General features: G+C 38.3%; 1 protein-coding gene across 11 annotated transcripts; it reads right to left on the bottom strand.

The window, feature by feature from the left end:
* Nucleotides 1-536: 536 nt before the first annotated feature.
* Nucleotides 537-24,969, bottom strand: LOC136448412 (RUN and FYVE domain-containing protein 2-like). Of its 11 annotated transcripts, none has more exons than XM_066447886.1 (19): nt 24,752-24,969; nt 18,837-18,866; nt 17,975-18,166; nt 16,958-17,075; nt 16,142-16,243; nt 15,601-15,724; nt 14,727-14,803; nt 13,415-13,498; nt 12,815-12,986; nt 11,585-11,674; nt 10,156-10,323; nt 9,678-9,775; nt 6,839-6,925; nt 6,223-6,352; nt 5,804-5,898; nt 5,071-5,122; nt 4,501-4,509; nt 3,775-3,852; nt 537-2,882 (listed from the first exon to the last, which is right to left on the bottom strand). In XM_066447886.1, the coding sequence occupies exons 1-19, from the start codon at nt 24,930-24,932 to the stop codon at nt 2,739-2,741; spliced, it is 2,031 nt and encodes a 676-aa protein (XP_066303983.1). In that variant the 5' UTR covers nt 24,933-24,969; the 3' UTR covers nt 537-2,738. The 11 variants fall into 11 exon arrangements, with proteins under 11 accessions (XP_066303983.1, XP_066303979.1, XP_066303981.1 ...); XM_066447882.1 differs by lacking the exon at nt 11,585-11,674 and adding an exon at nt 11,817-11,933 and having other exon boundaries at nt 24,752-24,968; XM_066447884.1 differs by lacking the exon at nt 11,585-11,674 and adding an exon at nt 11,817-11,933 and having other exon boundaries at nt 13,415-13,480; nt 24,752-24,968.
* Between the last annotated feature and the right edge of the window lie 155 nt (nt 24,970-25,124).

Genomic DNA, 25,124 nt, shown 5'->3' with positions numbered 1-25,124 from the left:
ATGCCGCAATAGAACTAACCGCCAACAAGGATCTAGAAGTCCTAGAACAGCAAGACAGCTTAATTTTGCAAGACATTTGCAACAATGGCCTCAGTTTTATATATGAGTAATACCACCGTACAACGACCGCACGACGTAGACGACAGGGCCCAAAGTGCCACAGGTGTAACCCCCACCAGCCTCCACCGCGAACTGTTGTCTATACAAAAAGGAAACTATAAATGCTACGGGAAACCAAGGAGAAGTTATCTTGCATCTTGTTGAGGTTTGAAATCATTTAACCTCCATGGGAAAACACAACCTTCTGGTCAAAGCGAAGGACCGTAATCATTCTATAAATCGTCACCAGAGGTGGTGGCACGTTTTCTGGCATGCGTACAGGTGGTAGTTGCATTTCGCATGATCCCGCGGAGGACACAGAAAAGATGCATGGGCGAAGCTAAGTGTACTTCTACAGAAATCCGCAAAAAGGCGCTGTTGGAAAGCCTGTCATCATCACGCCGGAGATTCATGAAAGCATACACGAACAAGAAAAATGCTGTTTAAAACAAAGGGGTCATTCTTGTTTATTGTACATCAATTCAGCATAATTGTTGCAAATAAATTCTGCGTTGAGGTATAAACCCAACTTACAAATATTAAAACCGTTGGAAAGTTGTTCAGCATCATAATTCATAAGTTACAATCTTCAGGCTGATATTCTGATGGTTGCCCTTCAATTATGAGAGCAGCTTGTCATAAAAATTATGACATTCACTCAGTATACAAAAAGGCATTGTCTTGTATTTGTTTTGTCATTTGTCAAATCACAATTGAGGTTATACAATTCAATTCGATTCAATTCATTCCAGCTCCAGTCTAATAATTCATCAAATTCTAGCACAGTCCAAATATTGTTGCCCTGAGCTGGTGCAAATGAATGCTCTATGACTTAACAACGAAGTTCAGATTAGAGAATTAAGCAGACGTCATTCAATTACTATCAAAAGTGTGCAAAATCTTGGAAATGTCAGAATAACAGATGTTGTTGGCCAAAATGTCCCAGAACTTATCTAAAGAGGTGTATAAGAGCAAGAGAAATCTGTAGCAAAGCCAAATTACATTTACTTTTACTCATAACTACATGTATATTGTCACAACTTTGAAATAGAGAGAACACACAGAAATAACATTTTGCCAAAAACAAATACTACACATGAAAACAACACTTATCAACTTAGTGATTTATCAGACAGTTGCATTACAAAATTCATCACAAGATTAAAGCAATGCATTTCTTTACATTGAACCAGAAATTCGTTGACCTAGCTGTACATTTGGTCCTATATTTGCACAACATATAAAAATGTCAGATAATTTCACTGACAACATTTCATGACTTATCCATAATCTAGAATGACAATGCTAATTTTTAAACATTGGATAAACTTTCCATAAAATATCTTAAATAGCCATTGCTTGGAAGCCATTCTTTTTACATGATCATTTCAAAAGGTAAAATAAATAGTGCACAATAAGCCCAGGCACTTTCTATTGACAGAAGGCATTGAAAGACAGTTTCTAATTTATTTTGGCAGCAGAAAATGCTTTTGTGATGATAAACTACACATAATAACATGTGCACTTGTAGTTGTACATGCAACACTGTGTCAGAACAGTCCTCTCACAGAAATATGATATCTTCTGTCTTCTTCAGGGTGACTGTCCAAACAACATTGGCCATATGACCTTACAGACTGTTATAGGGTTGAAAACTTGTTTGAGTGAAGGTCAACTGGCTTAGAAGGGTGTGTTTTCAAAGGTCACATGTTGAAAGTACCAATAACTGGGTCAGTTAACCTGAGGAGGGCCAAATTGAACCCATTGTTCCCCGTATTGATAATCGCAAGATGTTCCTGTTCAAGTTCAAGGGCCAAGAGGTGTAGCAAAAAATTCAGACTTGTCATCTTGGTTTGGAAGTCAAAACATACAACATGTACATGACAAGATAGCACCAGATTACTCAAGCTGACGATGACAACATAAAATTTAATGGCAAGATTGTACCTCAACAAACAAACAAACAAACAAACAAACAAACAAATAAACAACTGGTTTTCTGCTTCTTCATGATGTAATGATATCATAATCGTGACTGAAGGAGTTACACACACCAGTTTGTATTTTTTTTATCTTGGACCATAATGATGAATTATGTTTTTGCTGTACCCTGTACAGAATCGCACTGAAACTTTTCTGTGACCTCTCAGTCAGAGACATTCAGTACATTGTCCTTGCTTATTCACACGTATCATTTTTTCAAACATTTCTAGTTTAGTCTATTGTGGCAAAAATGTATAGAACATCGTTCTGAGACAACATTGTAGAAAGCAATGCCATTCTTGACAAGTAATAAAGTAAAATGACTCCTGTATATCAAAGAATTTTAAGTTGTCTAGAATGTGTATGGCACAAAAAGGATAGTAAGCAGCATTATAGACACATTGTGGATGGAATAAGTGTCATATGATTGATTTGTTCTCTTCAACATACAGAAAATAGCACAAAATCAAACAATAAATTTGAAGTAAGGGTAAGTTCTAGCTATGAGGAGGGTATACCTTATACTAATAAGTTGCATTTCTGGAATACTTAATTCTTGGTTGAAAAGTACTAAGACTAACAAATCAAGATATCAAAATTTTCAAACACAAATTACACTCTAGATTTCCATTAAATATGAGAAGTGATATATTCTACTAGTCTGCAACTGCACTGTATCTTTCTAGGAGTTTTGTATGGCACTGGTCACACACTCGCACAGGCTTTGCTGAAGAAGGGAGAGGCATCTTGTTGTCTGAGCAGTCGTTACAGAATATACCTCCACAGTTCCTGCAGTGGTGCTGGAAATAGAGAGAAAAAGGGTAAAGCAGTCATCCTCAATTGAGATGATGCTTTGTAAAGTAGCTAGTGGTAGTGCAATGCGGCTTCGCCACGGCTCGTGTTTTTGGCCAAGCACACCGGGTCACCCCTAGGCTACTCTTCTCGATAAGTGTGTTGGGTTCTTTTATGTGCAGAGGTTTGATGCTTGAGGCTTACGCCCGAAGCTCCCTCATACACGGGGCCGCCAGCTTTACGCCACCATCCGAAATGACGAAGGAGAGAAAGTAAATATAAAATATATTGTTTTGTTAAAGAATTGAACAAATTTCATAGAAGTGCATTATAGCTGTTTTATCAAATGTAGGTGTGTCTGATGAATTATACCTGATGCTTGTGATTGATTGATTGATTGATTGATTGATAAATTTGCAACATTTATTGAAAGCCAGACCAGTTGTATGCATAAGTAAGGCTGATCTAGTCTAGGAGAGGTGGTTAGGAGACTTTCATGATAGAAATGGAAAAGCCAGTGATATCAGAAGAGGGAGTACAAGAAAAAAGGTAGCACAAGAATAGACAATACCAAAATTACTCAGGCAACTGGATAGATTTTCTCATGTAAGTTGCTTGAGTAACTTTGGTAAGTTTAAGTTGTGTATCATATCCCCTGGACGTCTGAGCTTCATCAACATAACACAATAATGTTAGCAAATGAAATGAAGAGGTAGCACAAAGACCCATTCATACACTAAACTCAGTGATGTTCATACAAAGTTTCCAATTATAAAACAAAAGGACAATATATATTTGCCTTGCCAAATGAGGTTCAATAAATATACATGTAAAACCAAAAAAGCAGGATGATCAAATTAATGAATCATATTTTGGAGGAGAATTAAACGAAAGTCTTACCTTTCTCCTGGATACAGAGAAAAGTTTGTCACACTGTCTGCACTCGGTTACATCTTTATCATCAGTCCATACCTTATCCTGGGGGGACAACACAGGACTAGCATTGGTTAACACTACCTATAACTCACACTCATAACTACTTCTCTTGGTATACAACTTAACTCATCAATATTCAACAGTATATTTTGGGGCAAATATATGGAAATATATTGTTTAGTAGGCATAGCTAATGTTATTTAGTAGGTGAAATTGAGCTAATAGTAAGAATTGTATTTGTAATTGGCTAAGGGAGATGTAATAAAACAAACCAAAAAGACAAAAACAGCAGCTAGCGATGTTAACATTTTTAAGTAATGGTGGAGTAACACCTTGAATTTGACATGGCACGGGGAAATTTGAAAATCTATGACAAATGAAGGAAAATGAGACAAATTCAGACTCACAAAAACTGCTGTACACGACAAAACTGCTATACATGACACTTACTAGATGTTTCAAATTTCTGTCAGTCTTTCCAAATGCAAAGTGAACAGTGGTTTATAAATACTACATACGTCCTACACTTAAAATCAGGTGTTTGCTAAAAGGAAAAGCTAACTATTAGAGAAAAAAGGAGTTAGAGTTTTTTAAAAATAGTCCTCTAAACTACATAGAATTGATTTAAAGGTTTGTTAAAGTTAGTAAGTGTAATTTTGCGGACCCAAACCGTATTAGCTAGAACATTACCTGGTTGAACTGCAACGGAACATGAAAATGAAACAAAAGCTGTGTAAATGGTATAACATGTAGTACAGCATAGTCTGTCATCACAGCAGCTAATACTAGCTTTTACTCATAAAATTTGCCATGCCTATCATAGCTATAAAAACATTCTTCAACTTGCACTTTTTTTATTTGTCATGCTCAGTTTATTAATGACTTATTATAATAACTAGTAAGTTTGGGCTCTTCCACTTAAAATACCAGGAGGGGGGAGTCAGAAACATTTTTGGTCCCTTGACTGTCCCTCCTTAACTCTTGAAGTGGAATAACCCATAGTATGTTAATCTGATTTCTTCTAAAGCAATACCGTTACAGACATGTAGTGAGATGTCAACATATGAAAACAAAACATCTACACACCAAGTAAATCACCACCACATTACTCAAAGTATGTAAGTTTCCAAATTTACAAGTGACCAGTACTACCGGGGTAGTGTGATGAAAATTAGGGAGCAACAGATAAAATCACAGCAAAAAATGACAATGATAAGTTGTTTTCACAGCAAAAAGAAAGGAAACAAAACAGCCACCTACTTTTAATTCATCTTTCAATGCTTCCTTCATGTCCTCCATCTTGAGTTTTGACCTACAGAAACACCAAACAGAGACCATTACTAACTACTGCAAGTCACACGGCAGGTTTTTCTATGGTTGCTAGACAGGAAATTTGCTATGTATGTCATAGAAAAGGGAGTTGATAGAGATGTTTAGAGAGGAGTTTGTAGGAAGCAGTGGTGTACTTATGTGAAGAGCTATGGAGCTATGAGAACAATGAGGACAGCAGGATTTTCTACTGGGCGTATTGAACTGTTCTGTTTTGAGATGAAATGACTTTACAAAAGATCATCTTTGATGACATTCAATGTCAAACTTGTCTTTTCGTAAAAGTACAGAAAGACATTGGATAGCTCAATGAAAACGAATTACAAGAAGACAAAGCAGATCATAAGAACATGTAATCTTTATACAAAACAACACAAGAAAAAACAAACAGGTTGCTGGGTCCCAAGCTTGTTCTGTTCCTTTCTCCAAGCAAAACAGAGGATTCTCCACTAAGTCTTGAATTTGACAATACCACTCTTCATATCTTATCATTTTCCATTTTTTCAATGCTTGTAATCTTTTCAATATATATTTTTTGTGTGATTTCAGCGGACAAAGGAAAAATAGCAGATGTGGAATTCCCAAAGTTCACACGGCAGAGACAAGAAGAGTATTGTACTGTCTAAAGGGTAACTGAGGTAGAAAGTCTTACGTCTTGACTTACTCGCTAAGTTTATGTCCCATTTCTGCTAATGTCTTTTCCTGGTCTTCACACGTCTGCTTTAACTGTTCATGGGCGTTTTGTAACGACTGGAACTCCTAGAGAAAGATGAGATAATAGATAAAACTTACAAACTCTTGAGCATCTTATCAAGGAGATGGATTATGATGATAAACACATCACAACTTTTTAACATCGCAATGACAACACATATTGATATACATGTATGTCAGGGTAGAGACTCTGATCTGGCAGAATCAGCGACTTTAAAGTTAGAGATCCCGATCAGAGTTTCTGTCGACAGAGACTCCGATCGGGATGTCTGTCGGTAGAATCAACGATTCTACTAGATCAGAGTCTCTACCCTGACATATATATCATAGTGTATGATAGCCAGTAGAAAAGACAGAAGAGTTTTGTACCTTTTTAACTGCTTCCATCTGTTGAAGTTCTGTCTGGAGTTCTTGGATGACTTCCTTCTGTTTCTCGATGTCTTGTTGCAGTGCTGTTCTCCACTCTCGCTCTATCTTCAAGTCTGTTTCTACTGCCGCTCTGTCATGGGAAGGGAAAAAATATGCTGTATGATTGGTTACAGAAACATCCTACAGATCATTCAAATTGTGCATCGAATTTTACAATTATAGTAAAAATGCTAGGACTGCTAAAAACACTCCATATAAACTACATTTTATCATTCTACTTCCTCTCTTATAAGCTAGATACTGTTATGAATATATCTGTAACAGTCCCTTATTTTCTGTAGTTTTCTCATATTCATGCTCATCATCAAAAGTTATGTCATGAATAATATCTACAAGAGAAATTGCAGATTTACCTTTTGTCATAATTTGTAGCTCAATGTCGCAAATCAGTACAAATAACATTTGCAATATCTGCAGTATATCTGAAACTTTGTAACTCAGCAAAGCAATTCACACTTTACTATCTCTGCTATCTGCTACGAGTGCTTTCCTTCAATCATCCTTCATTTCATCGTTCTTTCATTTATCATTTTGTTCATTCTTTCCTATCACTAACCGTTTTGTATCCTTGTCCACCAGTTGTTTACCCAGCTTCCTGGCGGCCTCCTCTGCTCCCATCTTTTCTCTCTCAGCCTGTTTCAGTCTGTACCAACACACACCGACAAAACCCAACAAAACTGACTGCAAAACCATGACAAACCAACCAAAGACCAGGCACGCCAGCAAACACAGGATCGCCACCGAAAGGGTAAAAGAGATTGGAAAATAGTGGCACACTCTAGTCGTGACAAAAGAAAAGGAAAGAACGCAAAAAGGTTTTGCAACAGAAAAGGAGGAAAGTAAAAGGAAAAGCTAAATTAATTCAAACAATCTGGGAACTTTAATGTATGATGCTGCAGTTAGAGCAGATCACAACACCTTCAATGTTAAAGTGAACAAAGGCTGGAGTCACAGTATGGCTCAGCACTTCCTTTCATTACAATTGGAAAATTAAGTTTGGATACAATTTTATCAACTCTGCATACTGAGATGACATGTTTTCATTAGAAATCTGTAGATCTAGTTATTCCTTTTAATTGTTTTGCAGTGACCATTTATGCCTTAGGGTTATATTTTACTTCACAGACCCAAAACCTTGTAGTTAATTCCAGTACTAGTACAATATTCAACTATGCAACAACAACTACAATGTAACTGAGAAAATGTTCATGAAGCTAAAACCAAAGACAAGTTTATGAAATTGCAATGGAAGAAACCTTTATAAGTGACAACAAATTTAAAGTAACTTAACAGAAATCTAACTCTATTACACTATCATTTGGTATTTCTTAATAATGTACATTATTGCATAAAGTATGGAATACAAGAAAGGAGAAGCAATGATATGAATGAATTAAGATATGCAGTGGAAAATGAGTAGGATCAAACTCTTCTAAATGAAAAAAGAGGAAGACTGAATGAAGCACTTGTTACACTGAAAGTTTAACAAACAATCAAAATTTCATACAAAACTTGTCTTTTGTTCTTTTGTTTTTTTGTGTACCATATTACAAACTAAGGGAGGTGAAGTAGACAGAACCTTGAGGCCAAAAGGTTTTTCTATATTAGTATCATAAAATATATTTTGGGAAAATGAATAATCAAGGAATGATTTTCAGGTTTGGTTATGGTTTTTGTTTAAAGAAAGTGATACCAGACACTAAAAAATAAACTAATAATTTGTAAACCCTGCTAATTCCTTTCTTTTGAACTCTGAGTTATGCCAAGATCACATTTACAGATCGGGGCCCAGCCGGGATGTTTGTGTGACATCAAAAATATACACAAATGGTGCTCATAATGAATTTTTGTAACTTTTTTGTGTATTGTTGTCTTTTATATCATACTTTTCATTCCCACAAACTGCCCGGCCAGGCCCAGAGTTGGGAATTGTGACCCAAGTATCACAGAGTAGTTGAGTACAACAAAGGAAGACTTAGTAATATCTATACTTTTACAGTTGTTTCATCATGTACTATTAAAAGAATTTCCTATACAAGAAACCTTGGACGACATTGTATACATTTATTTTAAAACATGGTCCAACATGAATCCACTGGCAAATCTCCTGAACTTCAACTCTACATAATTCTGCAGGTTCTCTCTTCATTTCCACAACAGTTGCAGCATTCATGACACACACATGTACTGAGCTGTACATGCAGGTTAAGCAGCGGTACTATGGGTGAACGGATGTAAGTGAAGGCATCGAAATATTTGACAAGATGGCGGCAGAACGGTCCCTTCACGCTTCAGGTGATGACTGCTTTCACGCAAACGTGACGTTTAACGTCAGCGACGATCAGAACTAACTCACTTTAACTTCTTTGCAACGCGTACCCTAGGCACACAGACCACAGCTATAGTCCCATACACCAACATTAAAACACTGAGACCCTACAACAGGCGTCATCATTCATTAAACTTCCCAGTTTAGTCATGTTCTTCATGTTCCGTCTTTTTGCTCGTACTAAAAATGTTTGTGTGCAAGGAAATTAGGGCAAGAAATCATAGAAGGAGAGAGAATGCAAGGAAAACAATGGAAAAAGCAAAATTACTAAGATGGTACCACATACATCCAGACAGACCATAGATGCCAGTAGTACCAAGAAATATTCTGGTTTATAACACTTTAGAATGACACTATTCTATCTACTCTTGTCAACAGCTTACGAATGATTGGTCATGAATGGGATAGCGGTTAGAAAGGGGTCTTATGGGGGATGTCATGGCATGTTGTAACAGCAATAGGGGAACCCAATATTTAGTTCTCCCAAAACCTCTAATGATATTCAGTTTGATTAATAAGATAATAATACTTGACTTTTAAAGTAGAAACTTTTGTATAAGGTATACGGCACAGTATTCATCTTTCCCAATGCACTAATCACAGATATACACAATGGCACTACATTAATAAAGGATTTGTTCACAGCCACCAGAGGAAAAGCCTCTGTTTCCTATTCTGTCATCAATGCATGAACTTTCAAAACCAATGTTACATGACTCCATCAAGCAGCATGTAACAATGGTCACTTTTGAGTTGGATGGAAATTTTAAAACCTCCTACAAGTAAACAACTTCAAACTTGTGATATTTCATCACAATACTAAATTTTAGCCAAATTTGTCATTGAAATCACACACTTTCCTTTCCACATAATGGTTTCTTACATTTTGTGATAACTTTAATAATAGACTTTATGTTATTCGATCTGATTTCAGATTAAATTTGATTTTCAGGATTAACAGTGTCTTTCAAGATGTCAAGTGATGACCAATGCTTGTGCTGCTTGCTTGTTTGGCCTTTAAACAGTTCCATTTTATTTGACTGAGACACAAATGATAAGTACTGACCTTTGTTCGATGTCCTTTATAGTTTGGCTCATTTGTGTGCACTTTTCTTCCAGTTTGACCAACATTTCTGTCTTGTGCTTCAGAGATCCCTCGGCAGCCTGTGGAACATGGAAACTTGTGCAGGTAAACTGGCAGAAAATGTAGCCCCCATGTGATACAATCATGAGTGGAACTCATTGCCACCAAGTACAGTAAGGAAAAAAAAAATTCGTTTTTTAATCTTTAACATCTGACACGAGCCGTGGCGAAGCCGCATTGCACTACCACTAGCTACTTGAAAAAGCATCATGCTTCACCTCAATTGAGGATGCCTGCTTTACCTTTTACCTTTAACGTCTGACTGTTTCAAAATTCTATACAGTTGGTTGAATAACTGTTTTTTGGCGTATCATATCACCTGGATGTCTGACCTTCAACTGTTTTTTGGTGTATTTATCAGTAACCTTCTGCTCCTCTAGACCTGAAACATGATTCTGACCTGGAATTTCTTGTACATGTCGATGTTGATGGCTTTGATGTCGTCCAGTTGTTTGCGCAGGCCCACGATCATGTCCTGTTTCTCGTGGATGTCCTTCTCCAGCAGCTTCATGGCCATCTCCATCTCCTGCTTCATGCTGATCTGCAGCTCCAGCTCCTTCTCTACATCCTGTAAGGCAGGACCCAGAATGTTTCATTATCTCCATGAAAAATGGAGATATAGTTTTGGGTGTGTCTGTGTGTGTGTTTGTCTGTTTGTGTTTCCGCACTACTGTAGTCAGCATAACTCAAGAAACTCTTGATAGATTAAGATGATATTTGGTATGTGGGCAGGTGTTGTGAAGCCGAAGTTCAAGGTCGATTTTGGGCCCCCTGGTATGTGACCTTGGTAATGCAGCAGAACTTCTGTTTTTGTATCTTTTGACCAGGACGTGCTATGGTCTTGTTCATACTGTAGCGAACAACACAAGGCTTCTGTTACGTTATGCAAGGAGTGAACAAAGATTGTCAACCTCCATTAACATTAATATGCCGGGTAACATAAATCCGCCACTTTGAAAAACAGTGGGTTTGAGAGATCTCTAGCGCAGCACCCCCAGGTATGCACAGTCAAGATATACAGGAGTGCATCATACTGGGGGATGTTGGTTTGGAGATCTGTTTGGACATATCTTTTCAGGGTGGCAGAATTATGTACCCTAGTGGAATTATGTTAGTCGATGTTAGCTAAGACTTTAAGCCTGCAGAGTGTGGACCTACATGTGTAAATGATTTTTCTTGAAAATCTGTATAAAGTCAGCAAGAAAATAAAAATGATTTATATTATCATATGTACTTTGACAGGTGTACAATTCATCTTTGGCAAAGCTATGATATGAACTATCTAACATCATATGCATGATTTAACAAATGCAAGAGTATGCCTTGTCTAACAGTCATTATTTTACAATCGTAAAAAAATCCTTCTATGTGATTAAAAGATCTGCATATACAGTTTAGCTTCCACCAACATTTTTTCATATTACCACTGCACTGAGATACTGCAAAACAAATTGGCTAGAAACCAAAGCAACTGCAATATGAAATACAAACTAAACAAACACTGCAACAACAAAAGAATAACAACATAGTGGAATAAACAAATACAAGAGGGGTACAGAGACAGAGAAAGCAATGGTGGTGGAAAAAAAGGAAGAATCAGAAGACAAATGCACTGGATTTGACTTCTTGTTTTGGTATACTAGTAGTTTAACTTCATTTGGCACAAAAAAAAATTGACCATAAAACATATGACAGCATACTCTGCTTGTTGATTGCACCATGGCAGCTGGTTTTGTTAATTCCATCGAGACTGACTTTCTGGATCAGGTGCCAGCCTGATGCCTCATCTCTAGAAGCAAAAGAAGGTCAGGAACTAAATCAAGACAGACCTTATCGTCCAACTTGGCACGTGTGTCCGCCCTTTCTACATCCCCTGGGTTTTCTGAACCCATAGGCGCTGCGAAGGACACCTTCTTTTGCTACAAGAGAAGAGGTGATGAGGAAGAAAAGAGCTTTAGTTGGAGGACTCTGTGTGGTACAAAAGAGGAGGAGACAGTCACACATGGAGCAGGGAGGCAGCCACGCCTACAGAAACATCCTCACTTCTACCACATCACTTACCAGTCTCATCTGAGTCTCATCTCTTAACTGTTTTTGTGCTTCGACATACATGTCGTCCAGCCCTGCACGGGACTTCTGGTAGGTCTCGCGCTCAGTTTGTACGTCTTGTTGTACAGCCTGTGTTCAGGTGTAAAGCAGTGTTCTCATGATCTGCCTTTACAAAGCTAGGGTTCTTACCAGCAGCCAGCATTTCTTTTCTTTCCTTTTTTTGGACAGACCACATGGTGCTCATGATAAACAAAACTACTGATTATTTTTCCATCCTTGATAGACAAAAGTCAGCATGTCTGGATAGATAGACTAAACAATTTGACCATGCTGGGGCATCAACTAAAATCAATGCATTTCCATTACGTACAGGAGGATCAAAATCATGTAGGGACTTTTTCTCAAACAGTGCTTTGTACTGCTCAAGAAGGAAGAGTAAAGGAAATGCAGAAAGTTAAAACTGATAACTGGGACTACCTAGATGACAAGATGTGCAGTCCTGATACAACATTTCCTGTTTCCTGTACTCTGACAAGATTTATCATGACTGTGTTCTGGACTCTGTAAAGGGCAAATATACATCCTCACATCTGCCAATATGCATCATATTCTGCATATCATGCCCCATCCTATCATCAAAAAAATTGCAACCCATCAGCTTAGTCAAGTTACACAACTTTAACACACAGCAAAAATGTAGTTTCAAACCTAGTCACTACCAAATTCACCAACATCAACCCTGTTAACTACCGTACATGCACTGCTGCTACTTCTTAATCTTTACAAGCTACTAACACTGGTCCTTTTCAATGTGTAAAAATCATACTTTCCTGCTATGACTTTTCTACTGTAATTACTTTAATGACTATAGAGATATTTCATTTGGACTGTAATCATGTACATGTAGGTCATTTCAAACCTTTGTGACAAAGGCCACATGCAGTACATGTCAAAGAAGAGGCATGAACTGATAGAAGATAAACTATACAGTTGCAGAATCATCAGCATACCACCAGTTTCTTCTCCAGGTCCCCCTTAATTCTGGTATTCTCAGACTGTAGCTTGTCTCCCTCCTCCTGAAGCTGGAGGACCCTGTTGTTTGCCATGGCCAGTTTCTCCGACAGGTTACTGTTGTCCTTCTCTAGGTTCTCAATCCTGGCCTGGAGGTTAGTTACTGTAGCACTGAGATGGGTAAGAAATAACAGGATGTTTAAATTAAATGTAGAACTACACGTGTTACAAACTAGATCTAAAACAATGGTAAATCTAATCAACTATGAAGTCAGTTACTGTAAATACATTTCACTTCACATGGTTTTTACTTCGCGGTACAGAGAAAATGTAGTGTTCAAGGTGGTTTTAAGTTCATGTTTGAAACGATAGTAGTGCTGCAGTCATAGATGGGCAAAAACATTTTGCGGTGGTTTTAAGTTTGCACCGAAGAGTTCACTGTGAAAACTGCAAACATAAAAACCACTGCTAACATTTCTGCATTTACAGTATCTCTAAAAGACCTCTCTACCTACGGGTAGTTGTCAGTATACAGAGAAACAAAGATGGGGTATCTGATTTCTTGAATGAGTAAAGAGTTAAGGATGAGATGTGCTTACTTCAGGTGTCTGTTCAGCTCTTCCACATAGTTCTTCTGGTCCAACACTGCTGTCAGGTTGGCTTGGCTGGAGTTAGTGGAAGTCCTGACGAAAAAAGAAAATGTTCCAGCTTTTAACTTCAAAACAATATGTAATATCGATGATAAAAATACAGGAAATAGATACACGTACAGTCCATCAATATGTTGTTGTGTTGTCTTTTCACTGTATCATCAAGTGATATCTAAGCATACAGTAACACCACATACACTTGAATAGTACCAATTAGTTAATTTGAGGAAGGACATTGAGGCTCTTTGAATAGGTACATGTATGTTAACTTACCATTCAGGACAATGTATTAGCAGCATGGAAAGTAGATTAAAAGAAGGACATCATTTAACAGGGTTGTTACTATATACAAAAGGTATCAAGCAGAAATGTGACTTGCTCATAGCATAGATCTTTTATTCAAAACATGACAGTCAATTAAGTTATGAAATACAGTTTCTTTAGTTTATCATTTGTTGATTTGCTTACGACACTTTTGATCTTAAAGTTCAATCCTCAAGCCAATGTCATAGGTCAGATATCTGCCCCTGTCCTGTTCTAATCCTATGGGATACATGAAACACAGCAGTCTGTCTGAAGATGGCCTGAATTGTGTTCCCCACCCAGTGTTCTAGCCAGCCTGAAATTTTTACCCGTCATCTCAATTTCATTTGACAGAACAGCCAATTTGAAACCTTAACCCACTGAAACGCTATTTTCTGCATTTTGAGGGGCAAATTTTGCTGGTAGATTACCCTTAGTTTGATGACAAATCTTTTGGTGAAAAATTACACAAGGGTTTCAGTTTTATTTTGGCGGTAGGCGTGGTCAAAAATGAAGGATTGGGCAATATTTTTGTCCATCATGAGCGACAAAATTCTGTCAAAATTCTGACGGATAGGAAAGGAGAAGGAAAGGAATCTCGAACCAGTTTAGCTCAAATGAACTCAATGAACAGATGAGCTAATCTTCCACTGGTCGTGACAGAGGAGACAGACGCTACGTACAGTAATTACAGGTTCATTGTACCGGGGAAATTCCCCTAGCTCTTTTCGACAAGCACAATGAGCAGTGGACCACGGCTTAACGTCCCGTCCTAAGGACTGCGATCTTTAACGGTAGCGTGCATGTCGGGTGAGCGACACAGCCGGGATCGAACCCGGGGCTTCTAGTTCCAGAGCAAGATCGCTAACCACTGGACTACGCGCGCTATGACGGGCGCACGGAATGATGGGCGCTGGCTAGAACACCGTGCCCACCTAAGAAAGCTGTGGTGACTTACCGACTGGCCTCTCCTGGTGACCTGTCTGTGTAGTTCCCAGGGTCCTTCAGGTACATACTGAAGTCTATCACACCCAGCTGTGGGCGGCAGGCAAACATAGAGGTCAAATACAGAACTACTGCTTCTAAGTTGTAGGAAATACAGTATATGACCATCTTCACCCTTTCGTGAGAATATACAACATTGTGTTTTCAAGAGTTTAAAAATTGGTATATGGCCTCCTTTGGTCAATATTGACCATGGTAAAATCCTAATTGACATCAGCACTACGGCTTCATCTATTTCTAAACAATTCTACACGAAAATAACAGTCTCTGCCACATAAGGCACATCTGTAAGCTGACTCAGGCCTATTAAAAAAAGTACAACAATACATAATCATAATTATATACATTATATATATTATATAGTTTCGGCTCTCTAAAGAGTGTAGGATTTCACTTTTCCCCTAAAACCAGAGTAAAAAATGGTTTCCATAAAATTCTTTCTTTCATTTGGTGATAGATAGAAATAAGAATTTGTCAAGTTACCTGGATGCCAGACCCCCATCTCTGAAATATCACACGACAGATATTCTAAAGCTTGGGGGCTACAAGTCACTCATTGAATATTGCAGATTACTGTAAATGCATTTAAGTTTGCATGGTTTTTATTTTGCGCTAAGGCGAAAATGGAGTGTTCGCGGTGGTATTAAGTTTGCGCCAGCGCTATAGTCACATACTGCTACAGTATTGGACAAAAAGGTTTGCAGTGGTTTTCAGTTTGCGGTGAAACAGTAACCGCAAAAACCGCAAACATAAAACCACCGCAAACATTTCTGCATTTACAGTATTCATTGTACCCAGCGGGAGTTACTGGTGTAAGACTGTTGTACCTGTGAGTCGAAGTCGTCTTCCTTGACACAGAAGTTACAGTCGATGACATTCAGCCCCACCAGCAGCCCTGCTAACACCATCCCCTCCTCTTCCATCAGGAGCGCAAACGGCTCGTAGAACTCACTGTGTTAACAAGGACAGACATGACTGGAAACTGGGATGGGAAATGCCTCATAGAACTCTGCGTTAACAAACATGACTGGAATTGAGTGGAAACAATAATACTGATCATTTTAACTATATGGTCACTTACAAGATTTAAAAGATGATGTTCCAAAGTGCAAGTGCCTTTCAACATTTTAAAGTAATTTGTGTTCCTGGTTTATCTGATAAGGTGTAGTTGCATGTCTGCTCGTTTAAAATCATTATGATGGTACTTATTTAGTCCCGGCCGATGGCCGATAGATGATGATGATGATGATGGTACTTCTCTCATCATAGTTTAAATTCAAACATTTACCGATCCTTTTCAGCAATGAACTAGAAAACTTATCTTCAACAAGTATGAACAACTTCTCCATGAACATGATCCTGACTTACCCCATAACATCCTTCTTCTCCACCAGGGTCTTGACGTAGTCTGCCAGTCGTTTCTGCATCATGGCCAGTCGTAGCCAGGCACGGGCCTTTCCTGGGTACGTCCTACAGCGCAAGCAAATTGTGCCAGATGTTAGTTAGTGCCAAGGTTTGATTTGGAGACCACCGTAAATGCATCTCCTGCTCATGCAATCCTTCCAACTTCAGTCACGACAGTGTGATGTTGCACTTTGCAGCATTTGCACTTTATATTACAGCTACCATGCCGGTTAGTTCAACCTAAAACAGTAAGATCTATACGATTGACTTGCTTGTGCTCATTTCTCACGAATGGGCATAATTCAAATTGAATTGGTAACTTCCTAGTTTGATCCAAGATGGTGGAACACCTATAGAATCAATGATGTCTGTGGGACTTCCATCAATCCAAAGACTAACTACATTTAAAAAGTACAACCTAACCACACTTGATCTGGGGCAGTTGATCTCAGTGACTTGTTTCAACTCTTTCCACAGTCATGTAAATGCAAACTTTTTAAAGAATCAACTATGTCTATGTAACTTACCAATCCAAAGACTCAGTAAGTGTTAGTACAACCTAATTATAACCACAGATAGTCTTACTTGATCTGAGGGCAGGCAGTTCTCTGACACTGTTGTTGATTTCAGTAGCTTCAAGTTCAAGTTCCTTCACAGCCAATACTCCATGTAAAAGCAAACTCCTCACAGAATCAACTAAGTATATGTATGTCTGTGTGACTTACCAATCCAAAGACTCAGTCAGTGTTATTAGTACAACCTAACAACAACTAGTCTTACTTGATCTGAGGCAGTTCTCTGACACTGTTGTTGATCTCAGTAGCTTCAGGCTCCAGTTTCTCCACAGCCTCCAGAGGACCCCACACATGTTTGTTGGTACTGAGGATACTCTTCTTAGCTGGAGAGGAGGAGGAAAGTATGGCTTCAACAGGGCAGGATTGTACTGTGTTTGACCATGGGCAATAGGCAACGAAGTTTTTGTTGAAGTCGTTAGTGCTTTTGTTTGAACACTAAACAAACTGTATACTAAATGTTCCACTGAAGGAGGGTTCCCGACAATCGTAAGGCTAGCTTGAAACACTGTTTGAAACTGTAGAACTGTCAAGGAGCTTACTTTGCCAACTTCAAAAAAATGACAGGACCTAATGTTAAGTTTAGTCCTTAATCCATGAAGACCTGATGTCATAATTTACACACACAAATGTACAATGTTTCTAATGCAGTAATGTGTATTACTGTTCTAATGGTCTCCAGTCAGTTATGGAAAAGAGGAATAAAAAAACAAATTCATCAAACAAGCCAGCAGTCTACACCAAAAGCTAGCCTGTGTCTATACAATCTCCCTGATAAGTGTCAGGCAGGCTGCTAGGAGCAAATTTAGTCAGGCTGACTAAAAGCCATAACGCTAAGTAAAACAGAATTTGATACAAATACGGAGGATTTCGCCCTCAATGCCCTACATGAGAGGATTAGATGAAGAGATTATTGTAATTCTTGTTTCTTTCACTGTAACTTTATGTTCACTGTTTTCACAGTCACCTCTGTACCGTGAACTTATCATCACCGTGAAAAACCTGTTGTAATCCTTTATGATTCCTTCACACATCCATTCTGTAAATCACTTGGCGCCACCATGAAATTAAAGTTCCGTGAAAATGTCAATTTTCCTTACACCATGGAATTTTGCCACCATGAAGATAAAGTGTATTACAGTATAAGTGTTCATAAGCGTTCTCGACAGCCATGATAATCCCTGGCCAGTGGACCCTCAAGCAGTAAGCGATGTGTAAGCCCCACCTTTGAGTCCGTGTTTGAGCACATGTTCCATCACGATGAGAAACTGTTGCAGCGGTGCGAAGTCCTTGTCCAGCGTACGTCCGACCTGGTAGGACGACTCAATCAGGCTCTTGATGCTGAGTTTGACCATGTTCAGCAGGTTGGCCCGTTCTATGGCCGTGGGGTCCTTAGGCGGGTCATTCTCCTCAGGCACTACAGAAGGGTACAACAGACGACTTAAGTTCATATGTACCAACATTGTAGCTATTCCATGGCTCCAAACCTTATACTGTATAAAGCAAGATTATGGTAAAGGAATGGATTTTTCAATTTTTTTAAAGAAGAAGCAAACTCTGTATCATGATTATCTATAAGCAACATGTCAACTGAAAATGTAATAATTCCATTCAATGCTGTCAGGCCGGCTTCCCCCTGCTGCCTATGCAGATACAACATATACAAATTTGGTGCCAAACAGCACTGTACCTTAGCAGACTGAAAGTTAAAACAGAGAGGGTTGATTCACCTGAAAGAGGATTTGGAGTCAAAGGTCTAATTCTGAATTCTGAAGCTTCTTAAGTTGCTTAAGGGATATGATCTCTTAATTCTAGCTGTTAAAAACCTCTAATCTTTTCCTGCCATGTTGCTATTACTCTAGCAGTATCATAACAGCAAAATAGTTCCTTCATGCATTTTGCTTTAATTGCAATCATGACATTCCCACATAGATATGTACATTTCGAAGATGGTAACAGACAACAATACATCTATCTTAACATGGATGGCAACAATTAAAATAAACCTGTTACAACAAGCAATTAAGATTTTGGAAGAGAATCTGTATTGCAAAGAAGCTATGGGGCTGTGCATGTGGGGTTCTTACCGATAGTGTGTCCAATAGCAAGAACCATTCCTAAACATAGAGAACAGTGGTGAAGACATACACATTATGTGGGCATATAGGAAGGAGAAGACTAAAGGATAGAAAAGTATCATCTTGTTCATGTACATACAGAACTGTGACAGGGACTACAAATAACAGGCAACCTTAATACTTACAAACACCTCAGAAGTTGAGTTGTCAGATATGTCCATATTCTTATTTTGTTTTTGCATAAGAATAAGCAAAATCATTCAGTTTTCAGCCTAAGATATTTTGTATTGTTTAGATTAGCATGACAGTATCATCTTTAGAACTGTATCTTTGTGTGGATGATTCTTTTCCTTTTGCAAAAGGAAGCACGTACACTACTATTACCTATGGCAAGTAGCTGACGGTAAAATCACAACATATGGAGTTGAAACTACTGTACATGTACATTTCTGATACAACAGTATTGTTTTTAACAGGCATACACTTATAAATTTACCTTTATCCTCATTTTCTCAAACACAAATGTCAAATCCGATCTTCACACCTTTTTGGATAAAAAAACATAATTTTTTGTAACTCTTAATCAATTTACATATGGTTATATCATGCAGACAAAATGCCTGATTGATACTACAACAATACTGTTTTATTACTTTTAAACAATGTATTGAAACTACATGTACATGAATCTATGATTTTATTATATTGCGATGTTACCATATTGAAATTGTCCTCATGACATGACACGTCCATACAGATAGAGAGGCAAAATCATGACCTGTCAGTGCTTGACATACAAAAATTACATTACTGGGGTATATGCAATGCCTGGTTGGCCTACATGCACATGGAATGAGGTAAGCATGTAAGCAAGAAATTAGCTGACATTCAAAAAAGAGAAAATCAGCCAGCAAAACAGTCCCCGTAATGAAACGTGTCGAGTCAATAACATGGCTGGTTACCCTTATCTCAGACACAGCCCGTAGAACGATTAATACAATCATATACCTGATGCCTGTGGTTTTGTATCTTGGTTATCATATTCAGATCCTACATACTGCTATGCTTACTTGCAATATGTTTCACATTCACCAACAATCGAGATAGGCATTGTATATAATGAAATTCCTTACACAGGTTCTGAACAAAGCATCTAACCAAGAAAATTTTAGCAGAGAAATAAAATGAAAGAACCAATATTAACCTTCCTGAGGTGATTCCAACTGAGGCGTAACACTTAGGTCACCGAGCTCCCGTAGACAGAGCCACTCTCCATCCACCGAGACGCGGAAATTACACAGGTAAATCGTCTCTTCTGCCATCTTGAAACCTAACCACCGGCTCACTTAATATTCAAAAGACACTGGTCCTAATGTTCTATATTACTCTCTACAGCAGTCAACAGCTCTAGAACCATCTCTGGGCTTCAGATTTAACCCTCTGAGAAAAAAATGTAGGTAAATTCTGCAGACTGGAATAATTCAGATGTAGAGGCGGGGTAGTAGACGGTCGGAATAGCTAATGAGATGATCACATGACCCAGGACGTAGGCCGTCTGAAGAGCTACATGATGCACCGCTGGCGCCATTATTCAGATAACGACAATAAAAACGTATCTGCATATTCCCCATGGATATCTAACAGTATTGGCAATAACAATTGCAACCATGGGCCAAGGGTCGTCAGTTTTTGCTCAGCAAGCAAAGAGGGCTGGCACAGTCACAAACACCACTGAGCTATATATGAGGATTTCACAAAACAAGACAGTAAATAACAGCACAATTCTGAAAGACCACATGAATACTTATATACAGTACATCCTAGACTCCCATAGGAAATCTTACAGGGGATGGCATTATTAGTAATGAGATTGACAATATATTCATTATTCATGAATTCTATGTGGCAAAATGAACATGCTCACGGGAATCATGATCAAGCGATGACAGCATATTGCAAATCTGGGTTACAGGAAAGGTGACTTAATTTTTCACAGAACACATCCTACAGATAGAATCTTTGAAATCAAAATCTACATTTTACAACAATGCAAAATTTGTCAACAATGACAACAATGCAGCTAAAGTATTTATACCGATACAGTAATTTACCGTAATTATACGGTATGGCAATTTCTAAAATGGGCAATAAATCAAAATTAAGAACAAAAACTGGAATGTTCATTATAAAGCTAAAAAATAATGAAACAAGACACAGTGAGTTCAAACTCATCAAAATGTGAGATCAACATATCATAAATTTTGAAGTTATTTGTATCTGACCTTTTGATTTATGAGTGCAATGAAATGAACATGTCATAAAACTTGTATATGCATATATCACTCATTTCATAATGTGAGAGGAATAGAATTTCAAGAATGTCATGCATGATTTGGAATCATTTGCTCATAAAAAACAGTGTCAGTTGTATTGAGTACACTATATATTGGTTTAGCACAAATCCCTACAACCTACATTTTATATCTAGTATGGTAAACCTCACAAGGTCACAGGTCACCCGCATTCTGGGTAATGTATGACATCACACTTGTCTCACAGATGCTGTCTAGTATATGATTGGCCGGCAGCCAAGATGTGGTTATAAACATGTTTAACCTTCTCCCTGCTGAGGCAGCCTTTCAGACCAAATCTGCAATGACTACCAGGTTGAGGTAGCAAGATAGCTATAGGTTAAACCGTGCAAATAGTGACCATTATGTGTACAATAGCTTGTTCAAGTTTTGTTAGAAGAGATCAATACTACAGTCGTTAAGGAAAAGAGATCACTTCATCTTGTTGTTCACTTGCAGTTGTATACCTACAGTATCCAATTGCATGAAGCAAGAAAATACAACAGTGCCACCTGCTGACAAAAAGCTGCAATGCATGACATCGCTGATGCTGGACATACTGCAGTTCATCCCTAAACCAGTAGGAACCACTGCTGCTCTATCAGCACCTTTTGGAGTGCGTGTATTATAATCATTTATATGCAATGTGTACTACATGTAGGGTGTTTGCATGTGATATCTCAACTTCTACTGTTATAGATATAAACAGCTGTTGCACTGGTAGGATCAAGGAGGTTATAGGTAAACTTCCTTGGTAGGATAGATATGGCAACCATGGCAGAAAATTTGAATGCAAAACGAATGTCTCTAAAGACAGGAATAACAATAATTCATACAATGTCATATAGTCTTTGAAGATGTAGATATACAAGATTAAGCCATGTTAAGATTGAAGAAACTCAACTATATGTACAGAATTTAGGAAATTTCTCACACTCACAATATGGTTTGGCAATATCCCATTGCATCTCAACATAACATCATAGCAGACAATAAAACAACACATAACACTAATCATAAAACTGCTAATTGCAACAATTTAGGGTGTACAAGACCACACAAGCTTTAAAGTAACAGGCTTGCCAACTCCGCTGGATAAGAAAATCTAGCTAAGATGATCTTACAGCCTTCCCTTTTCAGATGAAAGGGACAACTTTCAATTTTCAATTCAACTACAAGAGAATTCCCTCTCCCCTTGTGAAACTAAGGAGGATTGTATCCAGGCTACTGTCTTCAACCTCAATATATTGAAATGATGAATGAAGTATTACCTTACCTGTTTCCATGACAAGAAATCACCTAGAACTCATCAGATCAACCAACTGTGCCCAGTCTGGCCCTACCTTAGCACAAGAATATTATACTGAAATTTAGGAGAGGCCAACAATTGATCTGACTGCTCAGCCCAGACGGTTGTTAATGTGATTACACTGGACCATTTACACTGTACCAGCTGTTACACCATGTAAACATGACAGTTAATTGAATTTGGCCTTGCCCCAGGCACACTATCACAACAATTACACTGGGACTGCTCATCTTTTATCCAAATACGGTCATCTACTACCACTCTGTCACTTGATTCCTGTCATTGAACATGAGCATTCTATCTGATGGCAATACTGACACTGACAGTGTGAACACCACATACATACATGCATTCAGACTCTGGCTTGGGTGTAGAATTTCAATTATAACAGTGTATTGAGCATTAGTGCTGATAGTACTAAGAAGTAAAGAAGGTGGTTAAGAAATCAGCTATAGTCTGGGTATGTTTAGTTTGTATAATCTGGTACAGCTGTCGGTTAAAGAACTAGCTTCATTAATATACTGTAAATGCAGGTATGTTCGCAGTTTTTGCGGTGAACTCTTCAGCGCGAACTTAAAACCACTGCGAAACTTTTTGCCCACCTATGACTGTAGCGCTACTATTGTTTCAAAAGCGAACTTAAAACCACTGCGGACACTTCAATTTCTCTCTACCGCGAAATAAAAACCATGCAAACTTAAATACATTTACAGAATATGACAGTACTGAGGCTGCCTGGTTAAGAAGTCAGCGACATCATACTGTAAGACTAAACGTTACTTTGTAGTATTACCATTTTGAGTATTGAGATGCTAGCAAGACCTAGAAAATCATATCACTAAATTGACTTATACTATTGTATGACACTAAGATTATCATTTCCCTCTCAGTATAGGCTAGCCTGGATGCCATCCTCCATAGCAACCACTGGCTCAATCTTTTTACTTGCTAACCATCAAGCTGAATATATGCCTTCACAACTCAGGATATAGTAGTAGTTTAGGCTCTAGATAAAAGATCCTCAACTTAAAGCACTTTGGCCACAATACACTTACACTTACAGTCATACATATAGTATAATGATAGTTATATAACTGAGTCATGCTAGTAGTAGTCAAGTAGTAGCTGCAAGAACTTATCCTCTTGAGGCCACAAGGCAAAGAGAATTGCCTGTGTAGAGCCTCAAGTCTTACTCTAGCTGGCCAAAATCAATCCAAAGTAGGCTTTCATTAGTCTCATTTGACCGACTGCAATTGATTTCCCCATTCAAGGATAGAGCATATTCAATACACAGAATCAGTATACATTTTGAAGTCAGTAGATATTTTGAAGTCAGAGGACAGATATTTTGAAGTCAGGGGACAGACATTTAGTGTTAGTGCTGTAAGTGATCAAGTTACTGGTTGAATTTCCAGAGCCCTTCTCGACAAGGATACTGTTCAAACAGAGGACCATATCTTTAACATTCTGCCTGAAGATGTGCCATACTTTTATTTATAAGTAGTATGCAAAGGAAAGGAACATGATCTTGATCCAGTTTTAGCTCACCAAAGAGCTATTCTTCCACTGGTCGTGACAGAGAAGACAGATGCTATGTACAGTATTTACAGGTTCATTGTACCGGGGGGAAGTTCCCCTAGCTCTTTTCGACAAGCACAATGAACATTGGACCATGGCTTAACATACCGTCCTAAGGACTGCAAGCCTTTCCAGTAGCGTGCATGTCGGGTGAGCAACACAGCTGGGATCAAACCTGCGGCTTCTAGTTCAAGAGGCAAGATCGCTAACAACTGGACTATGCACGCCTCACAAGCAAGTCAAACAAACACATTTCAACAGCCGGGATTCAAATGCTTTCAAGACCATCTGGTTCTACAGCACTATATGCAAGCTACACATAGATAGATTCTAACACCCTAAGAACAATGTTTATATCAGTGACCGCAGACCTATGATATTTGATATAAACCTCCTAGCTGAACTTCAATGTCCTATCTGATAATTCTAATTAGGCCATAACAGCAAACAGGAAACAGAATTTTGAAGACCAAAATATACATATCAGTTTCAACTTGATTACTGTCAGCAACGGCAAGGTAGACATCAAGCCAACTGATAAGGTTAAGCAACTTTCTGCACTTTAACAACCTGCTACGGTATCTAAAATAACAGCTGCAACAACGACACAGTGTTATATAACGTCAAAAACAACAGCGATCCAAATCACACCATATCGTGCCAGGAATGCCACGCCTCCAACTCACCGGTCTTTCTCGGCGCTTCTCTCTTCCCAAACAGTACCGGCATCGGCCAGCCTCCTTCACCAACTCCCCAAGATCCTCGTGCATCGGACGTTATCCTCTTTTTACCCCCTTCTGACTCGCTGGATCCTCCAGATCCTCCTACAGCTGTCATCTCCTGGGTTTGGGACGATTCTGCCGCCATCTTGGTCTATTTTGTCACATGACCCATGACCTTTCCCCTGGTTATTGAAGTTACTAGGTTAACATGAGTGATGCAATTAAATCATTTAATCAGCAAAGTTAACATTCATTCGTTTAAATCTGTAAGAGTTAAGTTGATTACTCTGTGTAGAATTGAATCAAATCTAGAATTTCTAATGCAAAATGATTCAGA

Source organism: Branchiostoma lanceolatum, chromosome 14 (genome assembly GCF_035083965.1).
Source record: "Branchiostoma lanceolatum isolate klBraLanc5 chromosome 14, klBraLanc5.hap2, whole genome shotgun sequence".
Lineage (NCBI taxonomy): Eukaryota > Metazoa > Chordata > Leptocardii > Amphioxiformes > Branchiostomatidae > Branchiostoma > Branchiostoma lanceolatum.
The sequence above is the reverse complement of the archived record's forward strand: the minus strand, read 5'-3'. Positions and strand labels throughout refer to the sequence as shown.

Excerpts from the sequence above, each read along its gene's own strand:
- LOC136448412 (XM_066447882.1), bottom strand. The coding sequence starts at position 24,932 with ATGGCGGCAGAATCGTCCCAAACCCAGGAGATGACAGCTGTAGGAGGA. Across the intron at positions 13,499-14,726 it reads TCACCAGGAGAGGCCAGTCG|GACTTCCACTAACTCCAGCC; the intron begins GTAAGTCACCAC and ends TTTTTTCGTCAG. Across the intron at positions 10,324-11,816 it reads ATGAGACTCAGATGAGACTG|GATGTAGAGAAGGAGCTGGA; the intron begins GTAAGTGATGTG and ends CCTGCCTTACAG.